The following is a 26123-nucleotide window of genomic DNA, read 5'->3' as shown; positions in this document are numbered from 1 at the left end:
AATAAAGTCCCCCTCCCTTGTCAGCCCGAAGATCAATCAGGGTTCCCTGCCCTGTGGGAAGTCCAAGGACCACCCACCTCCATCCAGGTCTAGTAAGATGAGCATCCAAACTGCCCAGGCTCCCACAAAGCCAGTACATGCAGTAGGATCAAAAACCCATTGCCATTGTTCTTGAGTTCTCAGTAGTCCTCATTGTCCGCTATGTTCAGCGAGTCTGGTTTTATCCCATGTTTTTTACATATTAGAGTACTACTCAGCAGTAAAAAACAATGACTTCTTGAATTTTGCACACAAATGGACGGAAATAGAAAACACTATCCTGAGTGAGGTAAGCCAGACCCAAAAAGAGGAACACGGGATGTACTCACTCATATTTGGTTTCTAACCATAAATAAAGGACATTGAGCCTATAATTCGGGTTCTTAGAGAAGCTAAATAAGAAGGAGAACCCAAAGAAAAACATATAGGCTTCCTCCTGATTATTAACCTTCATCAGGCGATGAAAGGAGACAGAGACCCTTATTGGAGCACCGGACTGAAATCTCAAGGTCCAAATCAGGAGCAGAAGGAGAGAGAGCACGAGCAAGGAACTCAGGACCACGAGGGGTGTACCCACACACTGAGACAATGGGGATGTTCTATTTATTTGATTTTTGTGATTCCCAGGAACAGGTGTTACAGAAGGCTATGAGACACTGTGGGGGTCTTGAAAGCAAACCTGGGTCCTCTGCAAGAGCAGCAAATGCTCTGAATGGTTGAGCCAAACTCTTTAGCCCCAAACCTATTTTTTTTTGTGTGTGTGTGTGTGCTGCCCTGGATTCTGATGTATATAGTCAGGTGTTTTTACCAGTATCACTTTTAGGTTTAGTTTATAGAGATTGTAATCAGTGTGTTTTAGAAAACGGGTCCTAACCTCTTTTAAAGATTCATTTATTTTTATGTGTATGACTGTTTGCCTGCATGGATGTGCATGACTTACATTCAGTGCCTGCGAAGGCCAGAAGAGGGCGTTGGATCTCCTGGGGCTGGAGCTGTTTGTGAGCCAATCTGTAGGTGTGGAGAATTGAAGCCAGGTCCCTTGCAAGAGGAGGAAGTGCTTTTAATCTCTAAGCCATTTCTCCAGCTCCCAGTTCCTAACCTTTTTAAAGGCTACCTTACCTCTTAAAAATTTGGTAAAATCTGTGGGTCTTTCCTTAAGACGTGCACACCACACACACACACACACTTTTGCACAGAACTTAAGTTACTGTACTAGTGAGCATTAACTGCTAACCTGAAACAACCTGAATTCATCTGAGGAGATTTCCGTTGAAGGATTGTCTCCACCAGGTTTGTATGGACGTGACTGTGGGGATGGTTGTTAACTGATGTGTGAGGGCTCAGACTGTGAGCGGTGCCATTTCCTGAACAGGTGACCTTAAGTCATATGTACAGCTAGCTAAGCATGGATAAAACAAGCCAGCCAGGAAGCCCGTCACATAGTTCCCCCATGTGTTCTCCCTCAACTATTGCCTTGGCGTCATGCCTTTCGATGGACTAACCTTAAGCTGGGATAGACCCTTTCCTGTCCTGAGTTGTGTTTGGTCGTGGTGTTTATTACAGTAGCGGTAGCCCTGAGATAGCAGAATCACATTAGAGCTATGCAAATGATCTCAATCCAGCGGCCTAGGACAACTGTGTTTATCGTGTTTATTGTCTAACAATCCTGCGGGTCAGGGGGCTGCGGGGCGCCAAGGCATCCCTGGGCCGCGTTCCCAGAAGCAGTAGGGGAGAAGATGCTTCACTGTAGCAGTAATAAAAACGCTGAGACAGATATTGAGGTTCAACCTCAAGGTCAGAAAAGCGAAATAGCCAGCCACCGGCTCTTACCTCTACCTCAGTCTGAAATGGCGATCCTGCCTCCAGGAATCTCGGAATGAGACTGTGTCTGAGAGCTGTCTCCTCCTGTATTTTCCTCCTTCTCTAGGGCTGGGATTAACGGTGTACACCACTACTGCCGGGTTTCTATATCAAACTAGTGTGGCTACTGGGATTAAAGGTGTGTGTGACCGCTGCCTGGTCTGTAAGGTTGATTAGTGGGACTGTTGTACCCTCTAATCTTCAGGCAAGCTTTATTTATTAAAATAAAAATGAAATATCACTACATTTCACCGTCTCTGGTTTTTTTGAAGCTGCCTGAATTCTTTGGCCCGTGAACCCCTCCAGTGGCCCTGCTTCCTTTATCATGGCTCTTCTGATGACAGCCAGGAGAAGCTCTTCACCTGTAAAGATCTCTGTGTTTCAACTCGACTGATTAGATAATTCCAAATCCCCCCCCCCACCGCCCCCAGGATCTTGTACTGGTTGTTATAAGGGCAAACCTAATTAGAAAAAAAAAAAAGGACCGAGCAAGCATGCGATTAGTATGAGCGAGACTTTGGCGGGGGAAGGGGGAGAAGTGGGAGGAGCAGGGTCAGATTTTACCTGAGCGAAGGGTCAGTTCAGGAATAACATTAAACTGGGACTAGTCAACTTCATAGAGTCAAAGATAAAAAGCTTGTCAGGGCGTGGGCTGGGGTGGCCGGGCTTGTTGAACGTGTATATAATTTGTTGCAAGATCTGGCTGCAACGTTGCGTGTCTGACAAGTTGGAAAGCACTGACCAGGTCAGGGAGTATGGAAGGACAGAACTGTCTTTCTTCCCTTTCACAGGATGGATTCTTACTAACATCTTGAGTGTTTGCCTCTGAAAAAAGAGCTTCCAGATGGGCAGGACCAGACTATTCCCCCATCCTTCACTCGGGTGACTTTGGGTCTTAGTGTGAGGCTCAAGGGTAAAGCAAAAGGAGAGAGCTGGCCCCCGACAGAATCAGGGATATTGGAGAGGATGGAGTTCACTGGGGTCCAGCGCCTGGTCCAGTACCAGATCCAGCCGGTGTTCGTGGCGCCACGTCCAGCAGGGGGCGCTGCGGGCCTGTCCCGCCCGGGCCTCCCGGGCCGCCCACCCCGCGGGCGCGCCTCTCCTCAGTCCAGCGCCGCCCGGGCCCGGGACCCGCTCCTTCCGAGCCCTCAGACCTCTCCACCGGGATCAAGAGGACGCGGCCCGCTGGCGGCCACCCCCGGCCTCACTCCGGCTCGCAGCGCAGCGCATCACCGCGTCCCGGGCTCCGACTCGGAGCGCACGGCTCCCGCCCCGGGCAACAGCGTGTCCCGGGAGCCCCGACTGTGGGGCAGGACGCAGGGCGGCGGCTGGCTGGGGATGGGCGGCCCGGCTGCGGCGTGGACGGGCGCCGGGGGGCTCCGAGCGCTGCTGCTGGCGCTGGTGGCCGCGGGGGTCCCGGCCGGCGCCTACAACCTCGACGCGCAGCGCCCGGTGCGCTTCCAGGGCCCGGCGGGTTCCTTCTTCGGCTACGCGGTGCTGGAGCACTTCCACGACAACACGCGCTGGTGAGTGTCTCCGCGGCTCCTCGACCCCGGCGGCCACCCCGCAGTCCCGCAAGGCGGCAGCCGCCTTTCCGGCTTCTTCCACGCCGCCTCCCGTGGGGCCGATTTAAATGTCTGGCGGCCACGCTGACATCCTGGCCTGCTTCAGGAGACCGGGCAGGGGGTGGGGGGGTCCCTTGGGTCCCTGCTCTCCCGGGGCTATCAGGCGCGGCTTCGCTCTCGCCTCAGCAAAGTTACTTGGGCTGTATGTTCTCGAGGGGCCGCCGGAGGCTGGCCAGCCGCCCCGGATACCCCCCTCCCCGAAGGGCCCCCAGGAGGCCGGACTGCTCTTGGGGATCACTCCGTGTCCTTCTAGAGCAACTGCATGCGCAGGAAACAGAGTTTGGAATGGGTCTTGGGGAACGCGGGGATCTTCAGGCCAGGTACGGGGGGGCCACAAAGTCCCAAAAGAATCTGGGATGCAGGGAAGGAAGGCAGGGAAGCCCCCCAAGGGGGCTGTGCAGCTGGTGGTTAGCATGGAGCTCATCTTCCACGTGCCACCCCAATCTGGCGACAGGATTTAAGAGGATGAAGTTTTGTTTGGATCAGGGGTTCAGTTGCTGACAAGACGAGATGGGTGGGCCTTCAAAAAAGAGTAAGTCTCTCCTTTATTAAGCATCATTAGCGAAGTCAACTGACCCTACAGCAGGAGTGCTTAGGAGATGGGTACCCGCCTAGCCCACTTCCTTGGAATAAAGCAGCCGCACCACGCCCACCTTTTCTTTGCAGCGAGAGTCCAGTTGTCGGTAGCTCCCAACCTCGTTTTAGATGACGTGTTGCTGTGGGCCCAGGTGACAGCTAGTTTTAGTTGATGGTGTTATCCAGTGTGAGCGAGCATCCTTAGAGGCAGCATGCTGGGAGGTTAGTAGCGCGTGTGCTCTGGGCATGCAATACATCGGGAAACTACTCAGAGCTGGACACTGCTGAAGGAAATGAGGGCTTGTGGATGGGGGTCTTCCAGAACCCTGGGGAAAGGAAACTTTGGGACTGTCCTTATTAACAACCGTGACCTTAGGAGAGCGGCCTCCAAGAGAAGCAGTTTTTAAAGTCCGTGTGTGTGGCTCTCACCTACATCCCTTCCTGACATTCATTCTAGTGACCAGCCTCCCCTGCTTCCTGCATCTGCCAAACCCTTCCTTTGCCAACATTGTCCTATGTTCGGCAGACTCCAGGTCCACTGTGGGCTCTGGGTTTGGTACAGATTACGGCTGGGTAGGAACGGTTTGTAAAATTCAACCCAGAGCCCCACAAAGTGTGGCATTAGCATTAAGCATATGGAAGGAACTGTCACAAATAGAAGGGTTGTTCTGGGTAGGGGGGCTGCTAAGGAAAGCAATGGGAACCAGAGCTTGTGTGGAAACTGCGAGTTTGGACTGGACGACTGTGCCCTGCAACGATCCTAGGGTTCCAGGGAGAGGGACCAGGCTCACAGCCTCTCCAGCTGGAACAACCAGATAGGAGGAGATCCCCCAGAGACAAGGTGTTGGTCTTGCTTTGATTTTGAAAGAGTCTGTGAATAGATCTCAGGGGAAAGGTGGTTGACGCGATGCTGAGCGCCCAGTCTGCGTTGTAGGTGGCAATCCTGGGGCTTGACCTTGCTTGTCAGGAGAGGGTCAGGCGTCTCTGTGGGGACAAGCAGCTGGCCTGCTGAGCTCAGACATGTCCCCTCCTGCCCAGCCACTCCCTGCACTGGAGCGCTGATCTCCCCATTTTCAGCGGCCCCCTGAATTTTACTATAAAAATCTCTTTGAAGCTGTTTGCCCTCTACAATGCAGCACAATGCCCTATTTTTAGTCTTTTCTTACCTTCTTCTCTCGGTGCTTCTCAACACCTTTTCTCCCTGCGTTTTTCTTCTTTCCTCGCCTTCTCCCCAACATTTTTATCTTGGCCCTCAAGTATGGTGTTTTCTGACGCTGCTCCCTGCTCGGAGGCATGTGGACTTGGAAGCAGGAGATACTTCCCATTTCCTCTCTCCTACTTTTTTCTAGAACTAGATCTGTTAAGGTTAATGGAACTTCAGACAGAGACTTACACCAGCCCCGCTGGCAGCCCCGTGTTTACTTTTATTCCTATACTTTTAGAATAATCTTAAAGCTGGTCACTGTAAATTCGTAGGAGTCCAGTCTTGTGAATATGCATCTACCCCAAACCTTTGCCCTCTCAACTCTGGGGTTGGTTGATTGAGTTGGCGACTGATTCTAAGTCTCTCAGTATTGGATAACCCCTGAGCCTGTTGTCCTTTAGACCCATCAGGTCATTCCCAGTTGTTTAAAATTGTAATAGCATGTATAAGCATTCTCACAGTGACATACTGTGGACATTCTTAATTATTTCCTCCCAATTGATTCCTGGAATCAGAATTCCTGGGTCAGCAAGCATGACAGTTGTACAGTATTCTGTATTGTATCAAAAAAGTTCTCATGAAACGGGAAACTCCCGGGACATTCAGGTCCTGGAGTTTGGTAGCTATTTAGTCTGGTGCAATGGGAGAGTAGAGAGAATCACACAGAGTAACTTAGAAAGTTCACAGTCAGAAGGTGAGGGGTTTCTACCAGAGAAGACACTGAAATCTGCACAGGAAAAGATAACTAGTGGGGTGGCGGTGGCGTACGCCTTTAATCCCAGCACTTGGGAGGCAGAGGCAAGTGCATCTCTGTGAGTTCAAGGTCACCCTGGTCTACAGAGCGAGTTCCAGGACAGGCTCCAAAGCTACAGAAAAGATAACTGATGTTAAGTGAATCTGGGTGTGGATCATTCTTTATCTTCTTAGTCCTTAGTGATTCGAGACATTTGTTTCATGCTGTTGAGCTCCCTGTTTCCCAGGTGAAAGGATGTGTTGTACACAGGGCAGGGAACACGCTAGAAAGGACAGGGAGAGCCCAGACACCAGGTGGTAGATCTAGCCAAGGGGTCCAGGCTGTGCTAGTCAATGGCTGTTACTGTTGCAGACGCCTGAGATAGTAATCTTACACAGAGAAACGGTTCCTCTTGGCTCACAGTGTGGACTTTGACTCATATTCACGGCTGTTGGCCCTGCTGCTTTGAGCTCTGTGGTGGCTGGGTGCACCCTGGGGGTTGTAGATGCAGGGGCGAACATAGAGGAGGAAGGGACTGGCTGCCTCTTCAAGAGTAGATCCCTAAAATTTCCCACAGATCTAACTCCAGAAAGGTTTACCGCCTCTAATAATGACCAGCTGGGTCCAAGCCAGATCTGTAGCCTGGTTTTGTTTTGTTTTGTTTCGTTTGGTTCAGTTTTTTTAGACAGGGTTTCTCTGTATAACAACCCTGGCTGTCCTGGAACTAGCTCTTGTAGACCAGGCTGGCCTCGAACTCACAGAGATCTGCCTACCTCTGCCTCCTGAGTGCTGGGATTAAAGGCATGTGCCACCACTGCCCAGCTAATCTGCAGCCTGCTTTACAAGGCCCGCAGTTGGGTGTGTGCCCGCAGAGTTTATGAAGAACCCCCACAGGGAACTGTCAGCTCTTGGGTCTGTAACTGAGTTCTTTATGAACCCAATTTGCTTCTTCTTGGGGGAGGTAAATGCCTGTGGAGAGAACAGGGGTGACCTTGCCTTTCAGAACCCCTGTGTGGAGTCTGGTCCCTGTCATCATATTCTACCCTACCCAGGACACAGCCAAACTCAGCTTTGTTCAAGGCACTTATGTGACAGACCTTTGTCACCATACCTTGGATGGCAAGAGCTGTCCCCGTGGCGGATGGACCATACAAATCCGATGACATTTGTATCAGTTTTGATGCAGACATGAAAGTGGCTGAGTGTTCTTCTTTCTCTGATGACACCCAGAAAGCGTCTGCACACTCAGAACTCTCTCGTCCCCACCCTTGCCAACCCTGCTTCTTCTGGCACCCTTTGAACAACAGAAGTAGGTGCCAGGGAACATAGACAAAGCCAATTTCTGTCCCCCTCCCTAGCAGTGTTCCTCAGCTGCACAGCCGACAACTGTAACACTCTGTGATAAAAATAAATGGAGCCTGGTCCCCCCTCCCATCCCTGCCCCATGCTCTAGAGTCCAAAGTGGTTGGGTGCGCTGGCTTCCTCTCCGACGACACGCTTCCTGCTTCTCCTGGGACAGCAAGACTGCTGTGTTCAGTCACTGAACGAGCATTTGGAAGTGGCAGTCTGGCCCGAGCATCACTGAGAAAGGAGTCAGAGCAGATCCAAGGTTCCATTTGCATTTAGAGCTGAGAACCCAAAGTTCTGACGGGCTGCCCGGTGCTGTTGACACCTGCCGGCGGTACTGTGACGTAGATACAAATGGACTAAAACAAAATTAAGAATTCAGTCTCATAGTCATGCATGAGTGGCAACATGGCTAGCTAGTGGCATGTCTGGGACAGCCCAAATAGGGAAAAGCTCATCACGCCCACATGAGTGGCAACATGGCTAGTGGCATGTCTGGGACAGCCCAAATAGGGAAAAGCTCATCACGCCCACAAGGCCCTCCTGACTAAAGAGCAAGGCAAGAAACAAAGGAGACCCAAGGAACGACAAAGAGTCGATCCTTAGCACGTTTAACTATTAAAACCTCCACAAGGTGCTTACGTGGAAACCTTGCGGAGCGTGGAAGGAGGTGAGCTATCTTTTCATCTGCAGAACGCTGATGTCGCCTGTTTTGTGCTAATGGAAACTTTACCACTGTTCTGGGGCTCTCTCCTTGTGCCTCATGCAAAGTTATCAGCTGCACCACAGGCTCCAGATGAGGGGAGGCAGACGTGGGATGTTTACTCAGAGGGAGGAGGGGGAGATTCCTAAGGAGGTGAAGGATTTGGAAAGAGGGCCTTGGGATTTGGGGCTCTGCTCCCCAACCCCATCTGGCCTTGTCAATCTCTGTGAGGAAACATCAGAAGTCATACAAGCCCTGCCGTCTCACAAGCTCCCTAACCAATGTCAGCTCAGTGAACCCCTCTGCTCAGCTTTGAGCTCCCAAGGGACGGCATTCAGCCACTTCCTCAGAGGCCTCTCTGTATAGCTGTACTCAGACCAGACCTCTCTGGTCTTGCAGAATGTGTTTCCTCAATCTCCTGGGGGGGGAGGGGGGGTGCGAAAAGCACACGCATGCTGTCTCCATTCTAAGGGGAACCAGAAGGTTTCCCTGAAGGCTCTGAGAGCAGGCAGGGTGCTGTTTCCCCAGCTGGTGCTGAATCACCTTCTTGCCCAAGGGAGAACCTTCCAGGGCCAGAAGACAGACTGAGTGTGAGAGCGTGAAGGGCTGTCCCCCGCCAGCTCCTGTCCCCTGTGACGAGTCTGTTCTGATAACGTGTGGAAAGCTCTGTGTTCGTGTTTATTTAAAGCAGGAACAGTGTTCTCAGAGATCGTTTACCTCCAACGGAGTTGACTGTAACTTTCAAAAACAAAAAGAATTCCTCCAGAGAGTGTTGCTGGGGAAGGCTGTCAGGCCAGCCGTATTCACGGGATAACTGAATTTGGTTAAGTGTGTATATGTTTGTGTGTGCCCATGCGCATGTGTCAGCATGTATGAGCCCAGAGGACAGCCTGAGCTGCCATTCTTCAGACTCAGCCCCCTTTGCTTTTTGTGTGCCGAGGAGGCTAGATTGGCCAGCTGGCCAGCTCCAGGAATCCCAAAGTCATGATTATAAAGAAGCATATGTCACCACACCTGGCTTTGTAGTGTGGGTTCTGAGGACTGAAGTCAGGTCGTCAGGGTTGGAAGGCAAACCCTGCCAACTGAGTCCGCTCCCCAGCCCAATTAGCCGAGTCTCCCTCCACTGCAGACAGCCCCGGAGACTTAGACATGGCAATGGGCTTTGGAGATGACCTGGAAGCAGGGTCCACATTATTTTGCCACCAGCTGGCTCTCGGGGTCTCTTTCTGATGTCAGAGGGCTCAGGAGAGGGACATTGAAAGCACAGAGCACTCCCTAACTTTGAACCACTGAGGTCTAGGAACTGTAGATATTTTTTTTTAATATTTATTTATTTATTATGTATACAATATTCTGTCTGTGCATATGCCTGAAGGCCAGAAGAGGGCACCAGACCTCACTACAGATGGTTGTGAGCCACCATGTGGTTGCTGGGACTTGAACTGGGGACCTTTGGAAGAGCAGGCAACGCTCTTAACCGCTGAGCCATCTCTCCAGCCCTGTAGATCTTTTTAAGCAAGTGGATTTGGCTGACAACCAAGGTCAAACAAACTGTTTTATTCCCTGCCTCCATTTGTGCCAGAAGAGGTCGTAGGGAGTGAGAGCGAAACTGAGTGAGGGGGAAACTGAGAGTCGGAAGGGGCTCACTTGGTCCCCAAGCTCTGCTCTTCTGGAGAGACAAAGGAACTTGTGTTGTGTGTGAGTTTAGCAACAATGGCTACAGCAACAGGTGGGAAATGCGGCTCCTGGGTAGCCTGCAAGGCGTCAGGGGTGAGAGCAGATGGAGGGAAGAAGTTTTGTGCTTTTTTCGTGGCCCTGTGTCCGGGGCAACAACTCATCTTCCTGCATGTATCGTCAGCCTTGGGGGCAGCCATTTGCCCTCCAGATGGGAGCTTTCTTATTCACTGGTGGGAACTGGAGGACCCAGAATGGATGCTGATGTGGTAACAAGGAAACAGGCTATGTGAACACTCATCTTAATGCCAGAAAGACTTAGTGTGACAGCAGGACCCTTAATCAAAGACCTATGAATTGTGGGTCCTAGAGTTCTGGATGTCCTACAGAGCTGGGGGCAGGCAGAACCTGCACGGGTACAGGAGCTCGGTTGGGCTCCCACCCCAGGCCCCACACAAGTATTGGAAGTAAGTTGTTATTGGTCATGTTTTAATTCATCTATTTGATAAGACTCCTGACAGAAAACACAAGAGGGAGAAAAGATTTCTTTGGCTCACGGTTTCCAAGAGTTAACTGGGTCCATGATTACTTGACCAATGCACATGGGGAGAGCTTTATGGTGATGGGGGTGTGTGGCTGAGGTACTTCTTAAAATATTATGTAGGGGTGATCTGCTTCCCTGGATTGCACAGTAGGGTGGGTTGAAGCATGATTAATAATACCTTGACCTCAGTTAGAAATGGCAATCCTGCCTCCAGGAATCTCAGGAGACTGAGACTAAAAGCTGTCTCTCCCGTTTTATAATCCTCTCTAGTTCTGGAATTAAGGGCGTGCACCACTATCGCCTGGTTTCTATAAGCAATCTAGTGTGGCTACTGGGTTTAAAGGTGTGTGCCACTGTGTCTACTGGAATTAAAGATGTGTGTCATTGCTGCCTGGTCTGTAAGACTGGCCAGTGTGGCTGCTTTTCTTTTTTGATCTTCAGGCAAGCTTTATCTATTCAAATACACATGAAATGCCACTACAGTGAGCAGCCCAACAATGGCTGTCTGCGTGGAGAAAAGCCTAGACTTGTTAGCTGTTTAGTCCGAGAAGTGAGATACCTCATGAGGCCCAGATTCAAGCTGATGACCCAGAAGTTTCTCTTAGAGTCAGACACAAGTCTTCCCCTTCACCGAGTAAGGCTGCAGAAGTTGGGCTCTGACGTCCGTGGAGGAGGATGCCAGGAGCAGGATAGACATTCACCAGCGGGAGTGGAAGCCGGGCAGGCAAGCAGCGCAGAGGAACGTTCTTCCCCTCACAGTGGAAGGAAGTACAGCAGGAAGCACAGAGGTACCAGAGCGTGATATGGTCTCCAAAGACACACCGTTCAGAGAGGGACCCGAGTCATCCAATGAGACCCTGGCTCCCGCCCTTCCACTCCAATGATGCCCTGAAGGTGTGAAGGGACACACCCATCCACCAAGTCAGAGCTCTCGAGATGTAGCCATCTCTGGGAATATCATCACAAACACCCCCAGAGCATGCTTTGCTAATCTAGGCATGTCCCATTCCAATTAAGATTAACCGTGGGCCTGAGTAGCTCAGTCGGCACACTGCCACACATGCATGAGGATCTGAGTCCCGTAAAACATGGGATCCGGTGCCATGCGATTGTCATGGTGGGTTCCAGGCCAGTGAGAAAAACCATCTCAAATGAAGGTGCACAGTGCCTGAGAAATGAACGAATCCAAGTTTGTCATCTGACCTTTACACACCTCTGAACACATACATGTATACACATGAGCATATACCCAACCATTCCATATGCCTGTAATTCTAAGGGTTGAGAATCTTGTATTTTTACCATCTTATAGACACCGGGATGTGAAAGCCTTGCTCCATTTTTCTTGGAGAAGAAAATGAACGCAGGAAAACAACAGGAGGATGCAGAGACTCTGACGTTGATCCCCCAGAGGCCTAAGCTTGCGGTGCTGTTACCAGACATGTGGTCACAGTCCGTGCCCCAAGCTGGGCTCAGCCACCCATTCTCCATTAGCCATTAAAACAGCCAAAGGGGTAGTGAAAAGCAGAACAACATTTCTTCAATGTGACCACATCGGGGAGGCGGGGAGGGATCAAGTGCTGTCCCCTCTTCAAGTGAGGTAACGATTTAAACAGAGGACAGAGTTATGTTTGTCTAGGCAGTCCCAGGCGAGGTATCTTCCTACCTATCATTGTTTTGGGACTCCAGGAAGATGGGTCCCCAAGTTGTCAACACCGTGGAATCTCTTTCCGAGTGAAAATTTCCCACTCTGGCTGGATCATACTTCAGCGGTTTTTTTTCTTCTCCCAGCATGAGATTCCTGGGGGAATTCCAGTTTCTGGGGGGGTCCATTGTTTTAAGAACCCATTAACCGAAGTGTAGGGCACAAACATCACTTAGAATATCCTCATCCCTGCCAGGCAGTTTCCTTTGGACTCCAATGTGAACTTGATATTCTCAGCTGTGAGGGGACCACAGCCCTTGGTCACGAGTCCTCCTCTACCTGATTCTCTTTGTGTCTCCTTCATCCCAGCATGACCCATGCCACTCCACACTCTCCTCCCCTCAGATGGACTAGAACGCTCTCTTCTTCTCTCTTTGTGCCTCTTCTTTCCTTCGTTACCTCCAAGCTACAGTTCAGTTTTTTACCATCCTTTGATGGCTACTTCCGTGTGCCCAAGGCACCATGTGCTTTGTTAGCCTGATGCAGAGGAGGCTACAAGAGGGGTTAATTCACCTGTCTGTAGTCAGAGGCTTTTCGTTCATTTCCCAGCCACCCAAAACTGAAATAATCACACAGAAACTGTATTAATTAAAACTCTGCTTGGCCTATTAGCTTATGCATATTTTTAGCTAGCTCTTATATCTTAAATTAACCCATCTCTATTAATCTGTGCATCACCAAGAGGTTGTGGCCTACTGGCAAGGTTCCAATGGTTCCCATGAGCGTCTTTCTCCTTTGGTGGCTACATGGCATCTCTCTCACCCCACCTACTCTCTATATATCTCTGTTCTGATTTCCCACCTGGCTTTACTCTGCTAAGCCATTGGCTGAAATAGCTTTATTCATTCAGAACATCCCACATCACCTCTCCAAAGTTATCCAGCAAGTACATGGGTAGGGTTGTCATTTGAATTCAGGTCAGTCTAAGTTAATACTAATCCAACTCTTTTGTGGATCAGCATACTGCCCACTTTCCCTTTACCCAAATCAAGCCCTTGTTCAAGGGAGTAAGTTCCCAAGGAGGAAAGAGATGCCCAATACCTCGTTCAGGAGCATTTCTGTGAATCTTTGGCCTTACAAACGAAAGACTCCAATCCACCCACCCTGTGGTGTAGGGTCCCTAAACACTTTGACATCTGCTGTTTCCCTTTGGGGTCCATCATATCCCTGTGCTGGAAGTGAGCCCTGAAATGTCTTTATTCTAGAGCTAAGAAAAGAGAAGGTGAGGGCACCTGTCCAAGGTCATGTGGCTGGAGGAAACTGGCCAGCTCCTGGGACAGTGCAGTGGTTATATTTCTAGTTACTGTAACCAAGTTCCTGACAAGGAGGGTGTCTTAGTTTTAGTTCATAGTTTAAAGGTGTACCGTCCATCATGGTGGGGAAGGCATGTCCAGAGGAGCTCCAAGTGGCCAGTCACGTTGTGTCCACGGTAGGGAAGCAGATGAATACCAGCCTTCAGTTCGCCTTGAATTTTAGTCTTTACCTTAGTCTGTCTTGGTCCCGATCACATTTAAGATGGGTTTTCCCGTCCTTAGTTAACCCTTTCTGGAAATATCTTCATAGACACAGCCAGAGGTGTGTTTCCATGGTGACTCTAAATCTTGCCAAGTCAATCACAATGGACTTTAGGCAAACCATTCAGGTCTTTCCAACAACAACTATGCCTCTTACAGGTCAGAGCCCTCAGTCACAGGTCTGTGGTCCTGGCTGTGGAGGAGAGTCCTCTGGAGGAAGGAAAACAGAGGAAGAAGCAAGCAGAGCCGTTGAGATCCTTCTCGGCAGCCGGTCAGAATGACTGGAACAGACTCAGCAGCAAATAGACGAGTGTCAGTTATTAAAGCCCAATTCCCTTAAAAATATAAACTGTTCTTTCCAATGACCCTAAAACTCAATGGGTGTCACAAACCTTCATTCTGAATCTCAGGATTCCATGACTATCAGGTTAGGCTGGGATCAGCAAGGGTTCTATCCTGAGTCTGGCTCTCTCAGGACTCAGTAGTCAATCTCTGTGGGGGGTGGTTGGCCAGTGGTACAGGACTGGCTTCCACTGGGAGGCTCATCTCTGCTCTCCATGTCTTTTGTTGTCTAGCAGGCTAGCCTGGGCTGGGCACAAGGGACTGAGCAGGGTGCCAGGAGAGCCAGTAGAAGCACACTCGAGCCCAGGAGTTACCCCTTCATCTTCTTTCAAATTCTATTGGCTAATGCAAGTTTCAGAGAGGAGGAAGCAGAGATCGCCTCTCAGTGCGAGGAGCTGGAGGGAGGATTCCATTGAACGGGACAGGGTACAGGAAGGGTGGAAGACAGTGGCTGATTCCCTAATGGGACTAGTGGTGAAATCACCCTCACCATCTCTGGGTTTCTGTGATGTCAGCGGAAAGCCTGAATAAGTGCCTGCCTAGCGTAGCAAAAAATAGAGTTGAGTTCTAAGGACCCGGGAGATCCTGGGGTGCTGCCAGGAGTTGGAGCTGGGACAAGTGAGATGTCAGTGTTTGCCCACTCCTGCTTGGTATCGAAGCGCTTCTTTGAGTAGCTACTTTGTCCCGGGCACTGTGCTGGGTGCCTTAGAACATTCTCTTAGTCAAGCCTCACATGAATCCTTTGTGGGTATATTTTCACTCCTCCCCATTTGATAGCAGAGGAAACTGAGTCTCAGAGTGTTCAGTAAACACACTGCAGGTCGTGCAGTTTGATGGAGGGAGGATACAGCCTGTAAATCTTGTACTGGGCACAATGCTTAGATGCAGACAGAAAGCTAGGGATGAGGCTCAGGTGGTAGAGTGCTTGTGCCACATGTATTGAATTCAGCACTGCATCGACCCACACTTGGCAGTGCACACCTGTATTCTCACCATTCAGAGGACAGGGGCACGAGGATCAGGAGTTCAAGGTCATCCTTGGCTCAATAGTAAGTTCAAGACCAGGCTGATGCACAAAAGACTCTCTCTCCAAAAGCGGAGGGGTTTGTGAGATGATTCAACCCATAAAGTACTTGCTATACAGTCATGACAACCTGGATTTGATTCCTAACACTCATATAAAAAGCAGGCCAATGTGGCATGTGCCTGGAATCCCAGGGTTGAGGAGCCAGAGACACGAGGATTGCTGTGACTTATTGGTCATTCTAGATAAAGCACTGATCTCTTGGTTCAGTGAGGGAGCTTGTCTCAAAAAATAAGATGGAGAGCAATAGAGGAAGATATATACATGCTACTCACACATGTGCATGCTTACAAAAATGAACACACACATATGTATGCTTAACTCCATGCACAGACACACCACCATGTACACACACCACTTGTGAACACAGGCATATCATTGTGCACACACATGTGGATACTTACCAGCTCACAAACATATCCATCACCATGCACACACACATGTGCATGCTTTCCTGCACACACACACACACACACACCACCACCATGGACTCACAGACAACCCATGTAGTACTGTTAGTTTAATGTGCCTAGCAAGCCCACTGCTTAGCCACCTGGAGCTTGACTTCCTGAACCGCTGAAATGAAAGAGGAACTGCCTGGGGCATTCTGGTCCCCGCTCCAGGTATAAGCACCGGCCTCTTGCTTTCTCCCTCTCGGACGAAGCCTGTCATGTGGTCGGAGGGCTCACAATTCTCCACTCTGCTTAGCCGTCTTGTGTCTGGTGAGGGACAGGCAGTGCTTCCTGGGGTTCTCTGAATTAGATACACGGATTCAGCTCCATTCCTGCTGCTGGAACACGGGTCCCTGGGGCAGCTTTGGTTTGGAATCATATGCATGAAAACAAACCTGATGGGTGGGAAGTTTGTAATCCCCGTTCCTTGGTTCCGTGTCATCGAATTGGCTGTAGTTTTGCCCTGCGGTGTGGGTGCTGGGGAGGGAAGAAGGGAGGAAGAAAGGAAGGGGGGGGAGCCTTGAGACACTGGCCTTCTCCAGGAAGCAGTTGTGTCTCTACCTAGTTCCTGCTACCTGCTCTCTCCAAGGAACTGACCTGCAGATGTGAGAGGAGAGTTCAGAGGAAGGTGGGGCTGCAATGGAGCCTTTGCAGCCAGTCTGACCTGGCAGAGGAGAGCTGAGAACGCACATCTGCTAGAGATGTGGGAGACACTGAAGCTGATGCTCAAGTGTGTCCATCCTTTAGACACTGTGGTGTGACATTGTCATCTGCAAAGTACACACACACTTAAAATGGCACAACCGACTTCACACACACGCACTCCAGTCTTGTAAGTGGTGTTGTGGAGATGGCTCAGTGAGCTAAAGAGCTCACAGTGTAAGCATGAGGCCCTATGTTCAGACCCCAGCAGCCTCATGAAAAGGTAGTCCTGGCGTCTGTACCTGTAACCCCAGCACGGGGGTGGGGATGGGGGTGTGGATCCTGGGGGCATACTAGCCAGCCAGTCTTGACAAATTGTTGAGCTTCAGGTCAGTAAGAGATGGAGAACAATTAAGGCAGACACCCAAAGTTAACCTCCGGTTTCCGCAGGCACACACACTCAAGTGCATGTGCACACACACAAATCTCAACCTATTTTAAGTAAGTTTGTGATTTTTGTATTGGGCCTCATAGCTATGTTGGGGAGCATGTGACTGCCTATGAGGGAACAGTGAAGGGGCTGGAGAAAGAGTGGCCCTGGACATGGACGCTGGGCTCAGAGCCCACCACTGTCTGGCTCAGTGTAACCCAGCCTCACAGAGTGGAACACAGGCAAGAAACTGCCTGGCTGGATTTGCCTTCATCAGGAACCAGACTCATGTAATCCTAGCTGTTGCTGGTAGATAAATATATGGGTGTATGTTTCCAAAGAGGTTTATGAGCTAATTACTAGGGAGGTGGACCTTTGGTTAGCAGCATGCTGGCAATGTCACTGTTTTAGAAAACCAAGTCGGTGGCCGAAGTTTTACCTCTTCTGTCCTGTGAGCCTGTGGAATAGAAAGGCTTTTTTTTTCTATGTACCATATCCCAATCTTGAAGTGGCAAGCTTCAGAGCCAAGTTCTAACCTCAGAGTGCCCACAAAGCCTCCCTTGGACTTCCTTGGGCATAGTCACACACATGAGTAGCTGGCAGCAGAGGGGCATTGGGCACCTGCTGGCTTCCTTTCCTCCTTCCTGGCTCACATGGTCCGAGCAGGAGGAGGCTTGGGTGACACGCTGCCATGGGAACACATGATAAGCAAGCAGTTAGGGTCTGGGACAAGTGTCAGGGGCAGCCCTGGTCAGCTGCTTCTCTATCTGTGAAATGGGGATAATGTCGGCAGCTCCCATAGGTGCTCCCATAGGACCACATTTGAAGGAGCAAGCAGAGGAGGGACACGGCTTGATGTCTGTTTAATGGAGGCTGTGGCTGGAGACGCCTAGGTCCTTCAATAGGGTACCTATACAGAGAAAAGATATGGTCTTCTCTAGGGGACCAGTGGAGATGTGAGGATGTCTGAAGTAGTTTGGAAGATGACTTTGTAGCCCAGAGGACAAAGAAAGAAAAAGCGGGTAGCATCCTGTCAGCGTATCCTGAACTCTGAGCACGTGTAATCTGTCTCTGAGAATCAGCTTGGCCAGCAGCCAGCTGAGCTTCAGACAGGCCACACTCCGGGGCTGGCCTGCTGCAGCCGTCTTGCTGGACTATGGCCTAGGTAAAGAGCCAGCCCTGGGCTGCCAAGGAAGCCACAATGTTCGGTAAACACAGAGGCATTTATATCCCACCCTGTGTGTGTCAGGCACGTGTGTATACACAAGTGTCTCTTTAGCTCACGTCACAGGGTCTGGGGAAACCTTTCTTGTTGGGCCTGTTGAAGTATGAACCAGAGGGATGCTAGCAGGTTTTGAATCAGCAGATGTGGCTAGAACCACCAAGCACTCTGGGCTTGGAAAAGCATTTGAATCCATCAGGTTCCTTCTCTGCTTTAGGTTCTGGCAAATGTTTCGTCTCAAGTCTTAACTTTAGGATGGAAGAAGCAAGTACCTGAGAATTCTGCTCTCTAGGCTTCTTCCTGCCTGGCTAACCTAGGAATGGTCTGGAAGCGGTGGTGCCAGATGGCAGTTCTAGGATTGTGGTGATAACGTTTGGGACATGGTGGACCCATAGCCCGCTGCTTCCTGTAGCCACTTTTCTGACTCTCGTGGGCGATGGATTTCTCTTTTACTGTGGCTTCAGAGTTGCTCATTCATCAAGAATTCTTCTTCTTCTTCTTCTTCTTCTTCTTCTTCTTCTTCTTCTTCTTCTTCTTCTTCTTCTTCTTCTCCTTCTCCTTCTCCTTCTCCTTCTCCTTCCTCTTCCCCTTCCCCTTCCTCTTCCCCTTCCCCTCCTCCTCCTTCCCCTTGCCCTTCTCCTCCTCCTTTTTTCCCCCCCAAGAATACTTCTTCATAACATTAGATCACACCCACTCCTCACCCCACAGTCCCTACTTCTCCTGGTCCTCTCCTTCCCATGTCCCCTCTCCTTCAACTTCATTCCCTTTTCTTCTTTTTAAATTTTTTTTATTAAATTAGTTGATTGCGTTTGAGGCAGGATATCTCTACACAGCTCTTACTGTCTAGAAATTCACTATGTAGACAAGACTGGCTTTGAACTCACAGAGATCCAATCACCTTTGTCTCCACAGAGCTTGAATTAAAAGCATGTGCCACACTGCCCAGCCCATTTTCTTCCTTAAAAATTATAACCCATTGCATCCAGCTCTTCTTAATGCTCAGGGGTTCACATCCTTGAAGAAAGCTGTTTCTCCATCTCTGCTCCTCAGGAGTCATCCCTGGGCAATAGCTTCTCAACTAGGAGCTTCTCCCCAGTCTGTGCTGGAATCCTGACTGGCTTGATCTCACACAGGTCATGTGCAGGCAGTCACAGGTGGGGTGCAGTGGTCCCGTTGTTTCCAAAAGATACTTTCTCCCATCGGCCCCTCAACCTTGCTCTTAAAATCTTAACAGCTCCCTCCATTGGTGTCCCTGGTCCCTGGGGAGCAGGGGTGTGGTAAAGATGTCACTTGCTCTTTGCACTCTGCCTGGTCATGGGTCTTTGTGTCTAGGATAAGCAAAAGTTTCTTTGATGAGAGGCAAGAACTGAACTAATTTGTGTGTGTAAGCATACATGTCTAGAAGGCAGCTGGATGCAGTGGTGACTTCTTTATTTTTGGTGTGCTGCTGGAGTTGGAACCCAGGGCCTTGGGCAGGCTCTCTACTTCTATGTGAGAATCCGGGGCCCTATTGTAAAATGGGTTATGAATGGCAGTTGTTTGCCTGGCCGATGGGAAACTCGAGTCTGTGGGAGGCTTTGGACCCTGCACTAGGGTTTTATTTCTATCCTCCCTAGCCCCAAGGGCTTGACCTGGCCGACTGCGTATGCTTCAGCCGTTTTCAGTTGTCGATCTGATAATTCTTTTCACCTGTGAAAACAACTGGCCGTCTAAGGAAGACTTTTCAACTTCTCACTCCAGTGGCTCAAGCGCAGCCCAGAGGGAAGGGGTGGGGTGGAGGAACTACCCCCTCAGTGTGGCTTTCTTCTCGGGTTTAATTCCGAGTGTCATTATGGATTTGAATTAGAGCATCCAAGGACTGAGCAAGCCTCTCTTGCATGGCTGAGCCAGGCAGTGAGTCTGGCTTGCTTGGGAAAGGACTCCCTTGGTCCTCACAGATAGAGGGTTTCTGGCCAGGGAATACCACGTTTGAGGCTTATGGAGGGGCGGAGGAGTGTGAGCTGTCCCAGTCAAGATCCCGCAGGGGCACATGGCAGGGCTGCTGGGGCAGGGGCCCTCATTGTTGGAGGTTTAGCTCCTCCACACTCAGCAAGATAGCCTTCCAAAAGCAGATGTGCACCTCCCAGGGTTAATCTGGGAAGACATACTTCCTTACAGGGATGGGGGTGTTGCTGGGGTCCTCGGGACTCCACCAGGTTCTGGGGTGGGAATTAAGACAGAATCTTCATGGCTTCCTGTGGTGCCTGAAATCAGGCCTCTGAGCCAAATTAATGAAAATGTCCGTGAGCCTTTGCTGAAGCCTGCGGAGGGTTTCTGACATCAGCAGCACCATGTGGCAGGCAGCCTTGTTTGCCCATCTCTGCCTCACTAGAGCATCGGTAGGGAAGGTGCCAGTCATCACGAGGTCTGAGTGGTGGGAAGGGGACTGGATGAAAGAATGAGGCCCCAAGAAGAGGGTGGCTCTGGTGGTTCCTGGAACAGAGCAAGGGGATCCAGGGCCAGCCTTCTTTACCCTCGGGAGGCTACAAGCCTCTACTTAGCAGAGAAGCCTGATAGTAGTCTATCCAAAGGGCTGCTGTATATAATTTCCTGGGATGCTCAGCTCTCTCCTGTTTCCCGACTGTAGAGACAAGGGCAGCTCAAGTCCTCGTTGAGCAGGAGCCTGGGCTCTGAGGCTCTTTGAGCAGCAATTAGATCTTGTCTGGTGTCTCAGATAATGCCTCCTCCAAGTGGCTCACTGCTCAGCACACATTGTGCCCAGTTGCTGTTATTTAGTCTTCTGTGTTGTAGAACTTTGGGCTGCTACTTTCCTGAAATTATGCTTAACACTCTAGAGCTGGAGAGATGGCCCAGGTAGCAAGGAGCTTGCTGTGTAAGCATGAGGACCCGAGTTCAATCCAGCTGTGGTGATTCCTGCTTAGAATTCCCACACTGGGCAGGTAGAGACAGGTGTGACCTTGGGACTCATGGATTTGTGAGTGCCAGGCCAGTAAGAGAGCCTGCTTCTAGACAAGATGGATAGAACCCAAAGAATGGCAACCAGGAGTGACCTCTGGCTTACACACATATAAACACACAAATGCACGCACACACTTAAACGCTAGGGTAGACATATTTTTGTAACACCTTGAAGTGAACTTAATGTCACATCCCTCTTTGGATTTTACACAAAGCAGGGTCAGACTGATTCCCCTACCCTAGCCTACCCTGCCCTATGCTACCCTAGCCTACCCTGCCCTATGCTACCCTAGCCTACCCTGCCCTATGCTACCCTAGTCTACCCTGCCCTATGCTACCCTAGCCTACCCTGCCCTATGCTACCCTAGTCTACCCTGCCCTATGCTACCCTTCCCTACCCTCTGCTACTCAGACAGAAGCTGATTCAGAGTCATGGAAGAGTGCTGCTTACTGACTTGTCCCCCATGGCTTGCTCAGCCTGCTTTCTTATAAAACCCAGAACCGCCAGCCCAGGGGGACCACCCACAAAAGGCTGAACCCTTACATCAATCACCAATTAATAAAATACCCTATAGACTTGCCTACAGCCCAATCGTATGGAGGCATTTTCTCAACTGAGGAGCCTTCCTCTCTGATGACCCCAGTTTGTGTCAAGTTTACATAAAACTAGCCCAAACACCAAAATCTCATTTTTCTACCGGTTTGTGTTTTTTTTTAAGTTGGTGTCTTTACTTAAGTAGCATGTGTGTGTGTGTGTGTGTGTGCGCGCGCGCGTGCGTGTGTGTATACGTGTGTGCATGCACAGTAAATTAGTATAACTTCCTGACGTGTACTCAGATTGCTCGCCCACCTCTTTTTCCTCAGCACTGGTTGTGATAGCGTGCCTTTTCTTTTTGATGTGCAGGGTCCTTGTGGGTGCACCAAAAGCAGATTCCAAGTACAGCCCTTCAGTAAAGTCCCCTGGAGCAGTGTTTAAGTGCCGTGTCCACACCAATCCTGACCGGAGATGCACTGAACTGGACATGGCTCGAGGTGAGTGGACATCATTATCAGCATAGAAATGGGGTTGACACCTTCGTCCTTTGTTCTGTTTGTACTTAGGATGACCTCATCCTTCACTTACCTGCCCCCTCTCCCTCTTTGCTTCCTTGTCTTACAGATGTATTCGAGCCCCTGTTAGTTATTAGGCACTGGGATATGCCAATGAATAAAGCAAATAAGGAACCTGTCATTCTTGGCCTTGTAACCAGTAGCTTGATCAGACATGAAAATAAACAAGAGAAGTCCAGAGGAAAGGTGTGTGTTAGGACCAGCTCTCTATGGGCGGTTAGAAGAGGCCTCCTTGGGACCTTTCTGTGTATGGAAGGTGACCAGTCAGTAGGTAGCTGGGGAGGTCCAGGAAGTGAAGTCTGCAGGCAGAGCAGCAGCAATGTCACGGGTAGACCAGATGGACTGGTTCTGCTCCAGCTGCCTACACAGGGAATGGCTTGCACAAGCATTGCCTTGAGGAGACTGAGATCAGTGAAGAGGCAGGTGGCTCACCCAGGCCTCACTTTCCCGGGTGCCCTCTCTCAGCGAGACCTTTTCACCATCGTGTTTTACAGACAGAGGACTGTGGGGGTGACCCAGTTGGTCAGTCTTTGCTATGAAAGCAAGTGGTTCTGATGTGGTTGTGTGTTCCTGCAACCCCAGTGTTGAGGAGGTGGAGGTGAGAATCCTTTGGGATCAATGGCCAGTCAATGTAACTGTGAGCTCCAAGCTCAGTGAGAGACTCAGCCTCAAAGAATTAAGTGGCGGGCAATTGACAAAGACCCCTGGCATCAACTTCTGGACTCGACATGCATGAACACACACTTTAGTGAATACCCTTAACATGTATGCACATAGACAGACATGTAAACCTACATGATTGCACACCTCCAATGTGTGCACACACACAAACACATGAATACACACCCCCAACATGTATGCACGTAGGCATACATTTAAACACACACATGAATGCAAACCCTCAATGTCAACACACACACACACAAATGCACACCCTCAATACATATATACACGCACAAACATAAACACACATTTCCAACATGTGCGCACACACACATGAAAAATTGTAAACATCCATTACAGAGCACAAAAAAAAAATCAAAGAAATGTCCTGATTTTCTTATCAGAAGAGGAGTCTTGTCCATGTGTGATCTGCTGTGTGAAATGTGTGGTACAGTGACCTCTCAGACATCCATGAGACACCCTTTTCTTCACGGAGATCTCTGCTATGGAAGAAGAGTGGACTGAATTAAACAACAGCATTTGGTCACAAGTTTCTATGGAGTTGACATTTAAGTTACAAAACCTTGAGCCCGCAGGACCACTCTAGGAAAAGCAGCCAGCCGCGCCATTCTCAACTCACCTCTGGCCTCTCTTCCCACCAGGGAAAAAACGAGATGAGCCCTGTGGGAAGACCTGCAGGGGAGACCGAAATGAAGAGTGGATGGGGGTGAGCCTGGCCCGGCAGCCCAGAGCAGATGGCCGTGTTCTGGTAAGACCTCTGGGGAGAGGGTGACTTGGAGCAGGGTGGCCCCCTAAGAATGAAGGACTCATTCCGTTGGCAAGCTGGTTAGCACAGAAGCCAGAGCACAGCTGCTTTGAGGTGTGTCCAGGCTGCAGCTTCAGGCACATGCACCTGTGTGCAACAGCGGCAGCTGTGTAGGTGGCCCAACACAAAACCATAAAGTCGCTTAAAACATTGCGAGATGTTTTTATGATATTTAGAAGTAACTCAGTTGCGTTGTTCTTATGTGTGAACCTCACTGGTGACCGTCAAAGGCTGACGTGCCTAGGACTTGCTTTTGTGTTTTCTTAGACACACTGGGTGTAGCTCAGTGGTAGAGTGCTTTCCCAGCATGCGTGAACACTGATCAGTCCCAGGAGACATTAGGAGAGAGTGGGGGTGGGGAATAGATAGACACAAGTTTGTAATTTCATTTACTACCTAAGTATTTTTGTGTATGTCTTTAGGCTAAGGTATAATTTACATAAAATACACGAATCTTGAGGGTTCTAGTTTGGGTTTTGGCAACTGCACATGTCTGAACATCCCAGGAAGTTCTCCGGGTCTTTATCTAGTCAACCCCGTGAATCCCAGAGGCAGCCGCTGCCTTGTGAACATTGCTGTTGGTTTTTCTACAATTTCACGTGAATGAAATTCTACCACGTGTTGAATTCCTGGGACAATCACGGTGAAGGGAGGGAACTGACTCCCACAAGTTACCCTCCGAAGTATATACACACACAGACAACAGACAAATGTAACTCCCATGACAGAGCTTGGTCATGAGCCATTTCTCTTTTTTACACTCTCCTGTTGCGGTATAAGCTAAGGCACTCAGGCATGCACACCTCACAGCCTGGTGACGTTTCCACACATGTACGTCCAGGAATCCCCGTAGCCAGCATCTCGAGGGCTCCTTGTGCTCTTTCTCTGGTGGCTGGTGCCACATAGCGGGATCCACTTCAGAGGACCCAGCTTCTGCCCTCAGCTTTCCTCGAAGGCTGTAGGGAGATTTGTGTTTTACAAGTTCAAGGTCAAGAAGGGTGTCCAGCTGCTGCATCTCAGGGGTTTCTGCTGCTGCATCTCAGGGTTTCCTTTGGACCACAAGCTGTCAAAGCTGGGGCTTTCGTGGATGTTTGCTCCCAGGAGAAATGGGGTTTCCTCAAGGATATGGGCCAAAACTTCCCAGACCCCTTTGGGGAGCTCTGTTCTCTGTTGATCTCAACCCCACCTCAGCACACTTAAGAGCCCCTCCCCCATTGCTGGGTCCTTGGGAGAGGGAAGCAGCTGGATGCTGTCACTAACATTACAGCCCCCCCCCCCCCCCCCCCCGTCCAGACACTACTGTAGGTCTCATTGAACAACCCCCCATGTCTGCTGGCCTTGGATTCCAGTCCTTTAATCCCTGTCTCAGCAAGCCATGGATGATGGCCAAGCCACCACATTCCTCTAGGCATGGTGGCCTGACCCCACGGGGTGACTCAGTCCCAAAGGGCCAGAATCCCTGTCTGCCATTCTTGGGAAAGAGAGGAGGATAAACCAAGAATGTATATTCTCTGGAGGGGACTGAAAGCCGTGACTCAAACCAAGAGAGAGGACGAGGTAACCGGAGACAGTAACGCAGGAGATGCCCCTCCTGGCAGAGTCTAGAGATAGCCCGCTCTACCAAGATACACTTCCTTGGGGATGTGGGGTCTCAGTGTGGCTGAGAGCTTGTTTGCAAAGGTGCAGGACAAAGACTCAGCTCTGTGCCCGCTGGTACAGGACTGGACCCAGACTGGGGTCTTAAGCGATAGTGAGGAACATGGAAGACACTTGGCACAGGAATCAAGAAGGCAGGGTTGAGTATTCACAGGAAGTGGTGCTGTGGACAATCGTATCTAATTAACTGAGTTAAATTTCTGTCTTACACACTGATTGTACCATTCATTTGGTAAGCCACCCCGTATAGCTGCTGGAGAAGGAGAGGCAGGCATGGGAGGGCATCTCCGGTTCTCACGTCTCTTGTCCTGCTGTAGTCATGTATCTATAACATGATGTAGCACCTCAGCCTGCAAGAGTCTTATACGCCCTTAAGATTTAGACACTTTCTTGGGGCATATGTGTTAGTGATAAGTGAAAAGCTCACCTACCTGCTAAAATCAGGAGACAGTGCCAGAAGCGTGTGGGAAAACATGGTTGCACAACAGAGTCTCTAGAATTCTTGATCCCGCAAATGCTGAACTCCGCATCCATTGACCATGACTCTCTCCCTACACCCCCTGGTTCCTGGTAACCATCATTCTAATTTTGAAGTGCTTGGCCATGTCAGATCCTGTTCGAGTGGAAGCAGGCTGTAATTGTCTTTTTATGATTTTTTTTTTCATTTAGCGCAGTGTCCTCACGGCTCAGCTCTGCTGTAGCATATGACAGGATTTATTTCTTTTCTCTTAGGACCAAGTGATATTTTAGCACATGTGCACACCACATTCTCTCTGTTCACTCATTGATGCATGTTTATGTGGCTCCTCGCTCCTTGCCGTTATGAATAATGTTGCTATAAACATCAACAAAGATTTGAGACCTCATTTTCAATTTCTTCTACACACACACACACACACACACACACACACACACACACACGCAGAAATGGGATTATCAGATCATGTGATAATTCTACTTTTTATTGTTGGAAAGACCTCCATACTTTGCCCCTCTAAAGTACATGAACTATTTTGTGTTTGGCCAGCATGCAGAATGTTCCAGGTACATTTGTTCTTCTGCTTGCCATTGTTGTCTTGTGGTACTGAAGATAGAATCCACAGTCTCCGGCACGCTGAGCACATGTCCTAATGCTGAGCCACACTCCCAGCCCACTCCATTTACTTTCTAAATAGTGGCCATCCTGAGGAGTGTGAGGTGGTATTTTACAAGGG

At 49.9% G+C, this 26123-nt stretch overlaps 1 protein-coding gene across 1 annotated transcript in view; it reads left to right on the top strand.

Annotated features, from left to right (window-relative positions):
• Window positions 1–2794: 2794 nt before the first annotated feature.
• Itga9 (integrin subunit alpha 9) overlaps window positions 2795–26123 on the top strand; it is a 299993-nt gene continuing 276664 nt past the window's right edge. Inside the window, exons 1-3 of the mRNA XM_050141583.1 lie at window positions 2795–3425; window positions 21559–21686; window positions 23090–23196. Coding sequence (XP_049997540.1) covers window positions 2866–3425; window positions 21559–21686; window positions 23090–23196 — 795 coding nt within the window. The 5' untranslated portion in view covers window positions 2795–2865. The remainder of the gene's footprint in view (window positions 3426–21558; window positions 21687–23089; window positions 23197–26123) is intronic.

The sequence above is a fragment of the Alexandromys fortis genome, unplaced genomic scaffold (genome assembly GCF_014885135.2).
Source record: "Alexandromys fortis isolate MF-2015 unplaced genomic scaffold, M_Fortis_MF-2015_v1.1 scaffold_44, whole genome shotgun sequence".
NCBI lineage: Eukaryota > Metazoa > Chordata > Mammalia > Rodentia > Cricetidae > Alexandromys > Alexandromys fortis.
Note: the sequence above shows the minus strand (reverse complement) of the source record. Positions and strands in the feature narration are given on the sequence as shown.